At 32.6% G+C, this 12,090-nt stretch overlaps 1 protein-coding gene across 1 annotated transcript; it reads right to left on the bottom strand.

Moving 5' to 3' along the window:
- Positions 1-9,606: 9,606 nt before the first annotated feature.
- LOC139846829 (uncharacterized) lies at positions 9,607-9,957 on the bottom strand. Its single transcript, XM_071836363.1, has one exon. It carries the CDS (start codon positions 9,907-9,909, stop codon positions 9,607-9,609), a length of 303 nt encoding a protein of 100 aa, XP_071692464.1. The 5' UTR covers positions 9,910-9,957.
- Between the last annotated feature and the right edge of the window lie 2,133 nt (positions 9,958-12,090).

Consider the following 12,090-nt stretch of genomic DNA (forward strand, 5'->3'; position numbering starts at 1 on the left):
GGTTTTAAATTAATAATAATAAATAATACCCGTAATAAATGCTGAATTAGGGTAAACTGTGGCGTGTCAGACGATCTCATGCGATCGCATGAGTTTATGCCTTCGGGCTCATGCGATCGCATGAGCCAGGATTTTTGGGCGAGGTTACGGGCTGCTACAGTAGCAGGCCCGAGAGTTTATTTATTTTTTATTTTTTATTTTGCTGTGTTTATTTTTTCTGTTTTAAATATTTATATAATATATTTTTATAAATTAAATAAAACTTATATTTTTATAAAATAAATATAAAGAAACTTTTATAGAACTTAAATATTTAACAAACTCTTAAAAATATTTATATTTTTTTTTCTTTTTATATTTTCGAATATATTAAAACGTATTTTTACAAAAACGTATTTTAATAAAAGTAAACTAAAAATAAAAATCTTTTTGTTTTTTTTATATATATTAGCGTTGCGCTTCCGGCTTTTAAGCTAGATGTTCCCCGGCAGCAGCGCCAAAAATACTTGATGTTCTGCGAGGTGTATATAAAATAGCTTATATTTTACAAGGAAATACTATTAAATACGATACAATTTTACTCAAGATATTTATTTATTTATTGAATGGATATACTTAAACCTTGCTATAACACTTATAGGCAGTGTACCTAATCGTACAGTAGTGTAGTTTTTAGTAAGTCCGGTTCGTTCCACAGAAAAAATCTTTTAATCAAAGCTTAACGCTATATTACTTTTATTTTATAAAAATACAAATATATATATAAGTAATATTATTATTATAAAGGGGGGTTTTTACCGTTTAATGACCGATTTGTCGATTTTAAAAACTTTAGTCGCAGTTAAAACAAAATGTAAAATATTAAATAAATAAAAGACTTAATTTAAAGCGTAAAGTAAATAACGATAATAAAATTGCGATAAATAAAAGTGCGATAAAATAAACTTGCGATAATTAAAAAGTACGATAATTAAAAGTGCAATTAAATACAATAACAATAAATAAAAGTGCTATAATTAGAAGTGCAATTAAATATAAAATAAAGGAAATTAAATATGAAATAAAAGAATTATGCTTATTTAAACTTCCGTAATCATGATGTTTGACGTGTTGATTTTAGTTTTATGCCCATGGGTTAATTGTCCTTTGTCCTGGATTATTTAATATGCCCGTCTGGTTTTTGTCCATAACAGTCCATCAGTCATAAATATAAAGTGCGAGTGTCCTCGTCAAATTATCCTTATACCCGAAGTTAAATATTCCAACTAATTGGGGACTTCAACTGTAACAAGATTTTAATACTTTGTTTAATAATTACACCAGGATGTCGACTGAATGTAACCCAAGGTTTTAATACTTTGTTATCAATTATGTCAAGTGTCCTTGTACATAATTTCACCCCTGTTTTAATAATTCTAGTGGCTATTAATCCATTCCCGTGTCCGGTTAAATGAACGATTATTCGTACATATAAATATCCCGCCCATCGTGTCCGATTGAGTGTATATGGTTATTTATAGGGACGTCCAATTGTAAATCTTTATATTAAAATTAACAAACTATCATTTAGTTAAACAAATATAAAGCCCATTAATAGCCCATAGTCTAATTTCCACAAGTGTCGTTCTTTTGTCCAAACCCTAATTATGGTACAAAGTCCAATTACCCAATTTTAATACTTTTAGCCCAACATCATGATTACTTCAGATTAAATAAGCATAATAATAACTTAGCTACGAGACATTAAATTAAAAATGTTGAACATAACTTACAATGATTAAAAATAGCGTAGCGTTACCCGGATAGAATTTCGACTTACACCCTTACAACATTCGCTAACACACCCTTATTATTAGGATTTAAAATTAAAATTAAAATTAAAATATAAATTATATATACATATACTACATTTGAGTGAAGAAGAAAAAGATGTGTTTTGTGTTACACCAAAGCTCGATTTTTATAGGCCTGTGATCTGGAAAAGATGCTCATGCGATCGCATGAGCTTTACCCTTCAAGGCTATGCGATCGCATGGCCAGCTGGGGAGACTCAAAAGTCTTTGTTTTTTTATGCCGACGGTTTTTAAATATAATATAATATATATATTAATTTTAAGAATTAATTATATATTATATTATATTCATGTGCATAGTTGACTTGAAATTTTTAGTCCGTTGCGTCGAGCGTTGAGAGTTGACTCTGGTCCCGGTTCCGGATTTTCGAACGTCCTTGCGTACAATTTAATATCTTGTACTTTACGTTTTGAATCTTGTACTCTTGTAATTTTGAGACGTTTCTTATCAATAATTGGAACCTTATTGATTGTATTTTGTACTTTTGAGCTTTTTGGTCGTTTGCATCTTCAATTCGTCGAATCTGTCTTTTGTCTTCACCTTTTATTATTTAAACGAATATCACTTGTAAATAGAACAATTGCAACTAAAAGCTTGTCTCTCTTGAGGAATAATGCTATGAAATATATGTTCGTTTTTAGCATTATCATCATCCGAAACTTCATACCTACAAATTCTAGACCATTATTCGCTTGACTTAAAGTCGGGAAGAGAAATCGAAAGCATGGATCCCTGAAATGTAAAGGAGAATATAAGCCTGATAATAACCCCGAAATTTACAAACCGTGTATATCAATGCGTATAGCAATATAAAGACACGGGAGAATGAAAAACACTATAACCCCAAGGTAATGGTAGAAGAAAGTAACTTCCTCTGGTGGTAGATGAAAAAGAAGAATGACAGATATGAAAGTTAAGAGTATATCAAGAATCAGAACTGGATTAAGCATTTCACAAACTTTTGTAAGAAGATGTAGGAGTGGTGAAAATAAATGAAACGGAAGTGGTCAATTTATAGCGAAATATCAGACATAGCAATCGAGGCAGATTACGCATTTAATCAAAGGAAATCTTAATTTCCTTAAATTTCGAAGAATCAAATCTTATTTAGATTATGAAGACTTTCTATTCCTTAAATTCTGGAAATCAATCGTTACTACGTCAAGAGATAAGACGCATCTCTATTCTCTATTTCACTCTATTACGATAACTTCCCTCATACGCATCGAGTAATTGGATTGTTTTATCCATATTATTCAATGGTGATAAAACTCTATTTATCGACTCATATTCGTCATAAAAACATTTTTTTTGTTAGCCATGACGACCTCACTCAAATTTCGGGACGAAATTTCTTGAACGGGTAGGTACTGTGATGACCCGGAAATTTCTGACAAAATTTAAACTTAATCTTGTATGATTAAACGTTTCCAACACGATAAACAAAGTCTATAAAGTTGAAATCTCGAAAACTTTGAACTATGTTCATATAATCAATTACTTTTGATTGTTCTCAAAGATTCGCGAACAATTATATGTAAATAGATATATACTATAACTTGAAAACGTAACAAAGTGATACTGTGTATTAAACTTATTGGTTTAATTATCTGATTGATATATTTAACTACGGAATTAAAAGAGAATGCCAAACGATTGAATTAAAATATATATATCAGGTCTCTTAATGATTATGATATTATTACGGGTCTCTATGGTGAGGTCCACGTTGATTTGAGAAATCATTCATTTTTAACGGTATTCGGAATAAATGGTAAATTGTTTGTTTAAATAACGTAATTTGGACACATACAATAATAAGGAATATTAACTGTTAGAATTGGATATATGAATAACTTGCGACATATATTTAAAACGTGTTTTTAAATATTGAAAATAGATATTAACTTGGTTATGAAACGTTTGATAAATACTATTATATTAATAAATAACGAGACAATAATTTATAGAAGTAAATGACCAAAACACTCAAAGGTATAAGTTATATCTCGAGTGGTATAGTTTATGGATAATTTAAGTCCATATTTTGTCAAAGGTACGAGTCACGAAACATAAAGTACTAGTTTTCTAAGCGTACGAAAATGCGTTCAAAAAACCGGAACCGGGACATTAGTCAAGCGTTAACGTACGAGTCATCCGAACAAAAATTTCAAGTCAACTATGCACGTGAATTTAATATAATATATAATTAATTATATAAATTAAATATATTATATTATATATTAAACTAAAACGTCGACAAACAAGAAAACAAATCAGGTGTGAGCTGGATCAGGGAACTCCACGATCACGGAGCTGTAAGGCACAAAAACTCCACGATCGCGGAGCTGTCAAAATCAGAAATGGCTATAAAAGCCCGCATTTTCCTTGCTGAATCCATCCACCTTCTATCTCTCGATCTCTATATATTATTATTATTATTATTATTATTATTATTATTATTATTATTATTATTATTATTATTATTATTATTATTATTATTATTATTATTATTATTATTATTATTATTATTATTATTATTATTATTATTATTATTATTAATAATATTATTATTATTATTATTATTATTATTATTATTATTATATTATTATTATTATATTATTATTATTAAGATTATTATTATTACTCTTAATATTTTTAGTAATATTATACATAAGATATTACGACGAGGTTATGAGCGTGTCACTTTCAAAACTGGTTTTCAAACGGGATAGAGCTAAGAAAACTATGGGTTATAGCTATGAAGGTTATGGGTAATATTCATGGGTATTGTTCGCAAGTCAAACCTAGTGTTTATCATCTCTGTTGAGTCTACGTACTTTTCTGCAATATTGAATCACAATATTAATAAGTAAGCATTTATATTTTATCTTTTATATATTAATTGTGTATCCATGTCTAGTGCTCGAGTATATATATTTATACATGCTTGTATGCTAAATTTTTATCGCTAAACAGTTTATAATGAATCACGAATTAAATACATATATTACTGGTAAAAGGTATATGATATACATGTTTTTGGAAAGATGGCGAAAAATCAATAACTTTTCATTTAGAAATCGCGTAATTCCGGTGAACGAATTAAAAGATATGATCAACTGAATTATGATTGATGTTAATTAGAATTGCTTTTGAATCTGCAATTAATATTTAAACAACTTGTTTGTAAGATCGATAAATTGGATTTTTGAATATTACCAACCGAGTAAATGAATCCTTATATAAGGTATGTCTCGTTTTGTTGAATCATTGTCAAAATTGACTTTTTGAAACGACTTTGGATAACTATTGTATGTCGATCTCGAGCATTAGGATTGTGATACATTATGACCAAACCTAGCTTAATAGACAATTATTGACCAACATATGTTCTCTAGGTTGAGATTTACGATTATTTGATATTCCAAGTTTCGGTCACATTTTGGTGAACGACTTTATATGCTGCTAAGGTGAGTTTCATATGATCCCTTTTTAATTGCTTTTGCAATATATATTTTTGGGCTGAGAATACATGCAATTTATTTTAAACGCAATGGATACAAGTACATACTTAATTCTACGCTGAGTTTAAACCGAAAATCCCTTAGCTTTGGTAACTAGTAACTGCCAGTACATAGGATATGGACTGGTGGGCGCGAATAACAGTATATGGATCCATAGGGCTTGACATCCCCGTCCGAGCTAGAGCACTAGCCTTTTAACGGACGTGTGTTATTTGAGTTTAGGACACATTGGTTTGCGTATATTAAAACGAATGGGGTATTTATCATTATAACGTTAAAGCTTAGTTACCAGGGTGCTCTGTTATGTAGAATCTATTGATAAACGTTTCTGGATGAAACAACTGAAATCTTGTGATCCATTTTTATATACAGATTATGCGAAACACTAAAACTATGAACTCACCAACCTTTGTGTTGACACTTGTTAGCATGTTTATTCTCAGGTTCCCTAGAAGTCTTCCGCTGTTTGCTTATATGTTATACAAGCTATGTGCATTGAGTCATACATGCTTTATTCAAGAAAACGTTGCATTCACAAAACCATCAACATGTATCTATTTTGACTGCATTGTCAACGGAAGTATTATTGTAAACTATTATTTACGGTGATTGTCTATTTATAGAAATCATCAGATGTCGAAAACCTTGGATTTAAATATTCATTTATGATATACCTTTTCAAAAGAATGCAATGTTTACAAAACGTATCATATAGAGGTCAAATACCTCGCAATGAAATCGATGAATGATGTGTTCGTCCATATGGATTTGGAGCGATCGTCACAAGTGCATTTATTTAAACTCTAAATTGCTTAATTAAACTCCGAAAGTGAAGTGTGGGATGCACTTAGTGGCTGTGACAGCTCAAAAGCTCCCGGCCCGGATGGCTTCAATATGAAATTATTTAAAAAATATTGGTGGTTGATAAAAGAGGACCTCATTAAAGCACTTGATTGGTTTTAGTGCAATTCTGAAATCTCTAAGAGTTGTAACGCCTCTTTCTTCACACTAATCCCAAAAAAATCCAACCCAATCGGTCTCAATGAATATCGTCCTATCTGCTTAATCGGAAGCTATTACAAAATCCTCACAAAAATCCTTTCCAACAGACTCTCAAAAGTAATTCACAAAATTATTGGCACAGAACAGACCGCCTTCCTTAAAGGAAGATACATCCTTGACAGCGTCCTAATAGCAAACGAAATAATAGACGAATTAAAAAGAAAAAACAAAAGGGTCTTATATTTAAAGTGGATTTCGAAAAGGCATTTGACTGCATCGAGTGGGACTTCCTTTTTGATACCATGAAAAGTATGGGATTCTGCACTAAATGGATCAGCTTCAACCACGCATGCCTCTCCTCTTCTACAATCTCCATCCTCATCAATGGTTCCCCGACCATGGAATTCTCCCCTGGTAGAGGTATCCGCCAAGGTGAATCTATTTCACCGTTCCTGTTCATTATCGCGGCGGCAGGTCTCAACATTCTCGCCAAACGTGCCATAGCAAATGACCAATTTCGCGGTATTTGTGTTGGCCATGACAAGATTGTGGTATCCCATCTCCAATATGCGGATAATACAATCTTCTTTGGCGAATGGAGCAAACGGAATGCGAAAAATATTTCCAAATTATTAAAATGCTTCGAAAACATATCCGGCTTAAAAGTAAACCTTAAAAAAAGTAACCTCTATGGGATTGGTGTAAAAAAAAACGACGTCGAGGAGATGGCTAAGTATATCGACTGCTCGGCCGGATCCACCCCATTCACATACCTTGGACTCCCGATTGGGACTCCCTCTAATAAAGCATCCTCATGGCAGCCGATCATTGATAAATTCGACAAACGTCTTTCTGACTGGAAAGCAAAGTCCATATCATATGGTGGCCGCCTCACCCTAATCAAATCCGTCCTATCAAGTACCCAACTCTACTACTTCTCCCTATTCCACGCTCCAGTAAAAATAATTAACATACTTGAATCAAAAAGAAGAAAATTTTTCTGGGGTGTCTCGGAATCTGAAAGCAAAATAAACTGGATTAAATGGGAACACATCCTCTTACCTTACGATAAAGGTGGGTTGAACATCGGATCTCTTTTCTGCAAAAACATATCCCTACTATGTAAATGGTGGTGGAGATTTTATAACGAAAAAATGCATTATGGGTTAAAATAATTTCGAGCATATACGGGGAGGGGGAGGGGTTGTTACTAACGTTTTTTCTAGAAATGTTGCAGGTTCCACAATTTGGAATGAAATCATCAAGACATGTAAAATCGCAGACAACCTCGTGCTAATTTCTCCAACTCAATAACAAAGCGCCTAGGGAATGGAAACAACACCAAATTTTGGCTTGAAAAATGGTGAGGAAACGAAACTTTTAGCAATCAATTCAGAAGGCTTTTCATGCTTGAATCAAATCAAAATGCATTGGTCTCGGAACGCATATCGTCTTCCAACTTGCGTACCTACGGAACTTGGAATTGGAATCGAGAACCTTACGGACGATCACTTAACGAAATGTCGGAACTAAACAACCTTCTTTCTTCCATTAACCTTTCCGATAACCCCGATACTTGGAAGTGGTACTTAGATAATTCCGGATTATTCACTACAAAATCCCTCTCATCAATTCTCGACAATCTCAAACTCGAAACACCTACCCCAACCTTCAAAACACCAAGAAACAAACTCATACCGCAAAAAATCAACATATTCATTTGGAGGGTCATACTAGGTAGAATCCCGACTAGAGTTGAACTAGACAAGCGAAACATCGATCTTGATACCATACTTTGTCCACTTTGCAACTCACATGTTGAATCCATGGAACATATTTTATTCCAATGCACTGTAACTGAAGCAACTTGGAACTCAATCCTAGCTTGGTGGAACCTCCCCACAAACACGTTCTCCAACCTCCATAACACAACATTAACGGATCAAACATTCACCACATCGACCCTTGGTAAATACATCTGGAAAGCGACAAAATGGACCACAATCTACATGATATGGAAGAACCGTAACGCCAAGGTCTTTAGCAAAAAAGATTGGTGCCCCGCCACTATACTCTCCGAGATCCAAGCACAAACTTTTTCATGGTTTTCCAAAAGATCAAAGAAATCATCATTAGAATGGCACCAATGGCTCATCAACCCATCGTTTTACACATCCTTGAACATTCAAAGAATGGGTATCGGCTAATTCGGCCTCAAAGCCCGCATAGACGCACGAAGACATGTCTTAGATCCCCATTATTCACTTGGTTAAATGTGTAGTAGTAGTCAACTTTGTCATCGCAAGTGCGGTACTGTCTGTCTACTCCTACCCAGCTTGATCTCATTCAAGTGCCGCGGTGTTTAATGTCTCTCGTTCATGTTTTTTCGTATGTTCCTGTTTTTTATCCTACTTTTTACATAATACATTGCATCTCCATATTGTATAGATCATAGGGCTTTGTAATTATCTATTATATGAATGAAAGTTTTACTTGCTTTTAAAAAAAAAAAATCTTCACAGCCTAAAGCTAAATGCTTTGAAGTTACATTTTATAATAACCTTTCCATCCATTATATTCCTTTGCACGTTATCAAACGTGACAATTATTATTATGGACTTTGAAACATTTGACTTTGATAGCTTATCATCCATGTTAAAGTAGTTCAACAAACAAATAAAAAAGCACAGCACCTAATTCCCCAATGATCTGGAGGAGAGAATATGTATCATAAATAAATATAGAATATAAACCATGACAAACTTATAGCTTTACCAACAACATATATACAAACTCCTAAAGTCGTAATGCATTGCCACATCACCTTTAATATCAAGTCAGTTTTTCAGAATCTAAACAAAAAAAAAAAAAAAAATCGAGTAATTTCATTTTGTTACAGATCACAAATCGTATAGAGTAAGTATGTATTTGTGGCGACATCAGTAACATAATAACAGATCAAGACATAAAAATCAAAAGTAATAATATGCAGAGCAAATCATCATTGTCGTTATATTATATCATATCATATAATTTTATAGTATCAAAATCAAATCAAATCAAATAATAACATCGTGAACGGATGATTCAAGATACAACAAATTCGTTAAAGTCGATTACTCAAAAAATCACAAAACAACAAGAAAAACAATAATAACATTACGAGGATCGCAACACTCACTCAACGAATAATGAAGAGAAATCGTATCATATCAATCCATCTCTACAGAACAAAAGCAGCGGCTAAAGCAACCACGGCAAAAGATCCGGCAACGGTGACTCTGTTCAAGCTAGCAGACGATGGTGCCGGCGTAGGTGAACCAGTAGGAGATGACGAAATCGACGGCGATGTAGCGGTTGGAGCATTCGATGGCGATTTCATCATAGGTGCCGGTGGTGATGCCATTGGTGATTTCATTGGTGAGGCACTTGGAGAAACCATTGGTGCGGCCATTGGTGACTGAGCTAAAACAGCTCCGGCGATCAATGCAAGTGTACAGATCACGATGAAGCTTGAGTAGGCCATTGTTGCCGGTCGCCGGAAATGTAACTGATTCAGTTATCAGGAAGGTTCTAGATAGAAAATATGATGTATGATGAGATGATGATAAGAAGAACAGATAACGAGGGTTTATATAGTGATCGTTTTTATGATGTCCTAACAGTTTAGTTGTATTCCCGTAGATCAATAACGCTTTTGATTAACACGTGTGGGTCAACGTTGATATGAGCCGTTGGATTATGTGTACAGTTGGCTTATGGTGCACTAACTGTTGGTGTTTACATTAAAAATTTGGTTTAAGAAGCAGGTTAACGTTATAATGAGGCACGTTGTGGTGTTTGAGTAATTAACGGTAAATTGCCAAAAAGTCAACAGTGGCTTTATATTTGTGTGTGAAGCCAACTAACGACATACTACGTTTTAATGGAAGATTAAACAATAAAATGAGTTTATGATTATTAATCATTAATCATGAAAATGAAAATACAGATTAAAAATTACTTGAAAGATTCGTTTTTGTTCAATTTAAGATTCATTTAGCTGAGAAATCTAATTGTATTAATTACAAATTGTGATCTGTGCGAATGGCTACTATTAGCATGTGATTGTAATGTTTTGCGATTTTATGATAATAAATGATGCTTTAAAAAAAAATTATTTATAGAAAATTATCTCTTAACTAGTGAAATGACCCGTGGAAACACGAGTTTGTTTAAACGAAACAGTTTATTGATTTGTTTTAGGTATTAAGTGAATGTAAATGTTAAACTCATTTAGTTTATTGCCCCGTGGAACCACGGATTCCTACTAAGAAACTTGTCGTTGATTTTACAGACATAAAGTTCGCTCAAATTTGAATATTTATATTTTTAATAATAATAATAATAAATAATAATAAATGCATTTTAAATTTTAAAAAAAAAAATAAAATTACAATTTAGGAGAGATTAATATTTCCTTTATAAAAGATTTTGTATTATTTTTTAATTAAATTAATATATAATTATGACATCATCATTATGAAAAATAAAGAATAATTTAGCTTAATAATGATGTCATCATCTTAGAGGTTTATTAGATTATATAGACAGTTTCATAAAAAAAATAAAAAATAAAAATAAAAAAATATCTCTTAATAGTTTTTGTCTTATGCCCTACATGTAAATATACTTTCATGGTTTCAAACCAAATCGGCTTGATTTGTGATCGATTTTACGCGAGGGGAACCACTAGAGTATTAGCGAAACACCACTAAGACCATGGATAACGAAGCGTTTGTGGCCCTTATGCCGCCTACATGGCATGAGAAACGCCACACAAACGCTCGGAATGGAGCGTTTGTGGGCGTTTGTCTTGTGGTGTGTGTCGGCAGATCATGGAGAGGAGAGAGGGCGTGACAATGGGGTGGTGAGCTGTGATTGGTTCTAGATATTTTATCTCTCCAACTTTAATTTATTTACACTTCAAATACCAATCAAATTTTTACCACATCACCCACAAACGCCCTTATAAAAGCCCCCTATTACAACTCCTCCTTTCCCTGCCATGGTTCAGTCATTAACTTGTCCTAAAAAGTGCATTTTATCCACTCCATGTCACAATTACCATTATCCGTGGTCTAATACCACAAACAAACCTAATGCAAAGAGGTAAACGGTAAACAGAATGAGTCAAAAAAAAAAAAAAAATAATAATAATAATAAGGGAGTGGGGCAAGTTTTAAATAAAGAAAAATTATGTTGGTGAATAATATTTAATCATGGTTTTAATTCTGTGGAATGTGTAAAGTAAATACGTAAATAAATATTTTGACCTATTCTAAAGAATCACAAACATTCCTTAGGTAGGCTAACTGGTCCGGCTCCATCAATCGTTACAACATAAAAGCTGGTATCGTGATGGCCAGTTTGCCACCTCATTGATCAAGAGTTTAAGACTTTAGAGCACCTAATTATTATTAATATATTTTTTAGTTATAAAAACAGCTTGTATATGAATTCTGAATTACATTAATTAAGAATTTTGATTGTAACTTTTGGCTGTCTCTTATCAATAGAATTTATACTTCATCAGCTTATAGAATATCAGGGCCGTCTTATTAATTTTATATGCATGTTTAAGTAAAAAGTACGCCTTTGTATATTAGTGTATTTCATATATAAACGAAGTATATAAGGATAAATTCGATAATATTAAAAAATTGTA

This window comes from Rutidosis leptorrhynchoides, chromosome 5 (genome assembly GCF_046630445.1).
Source record: "Rutidosis leptorrhynchoides isolate AG116_Rl617_1_P2 chromosome 5, CSIRO_AGI_Rlap_v1, whole genome shotgun sequence".
NCBI classification, from domain to species: Eukaryota; Viridiplantae; Streptophyta; class Magnoliopsida; order Asterales; family Asteraceae; genus Rutidosis; species Rutidosis leptorrhynchoides.

What these genes read in the sequence shown, in the direction of transcription:
- LOC139846829 (XM_071836363.1), bottom strand. Translation starts at nt 9,909, where the DNA reads ATGGCCTACTCAAGCTTCATCGTGATCTGTACACTTGCATTGATCGCC.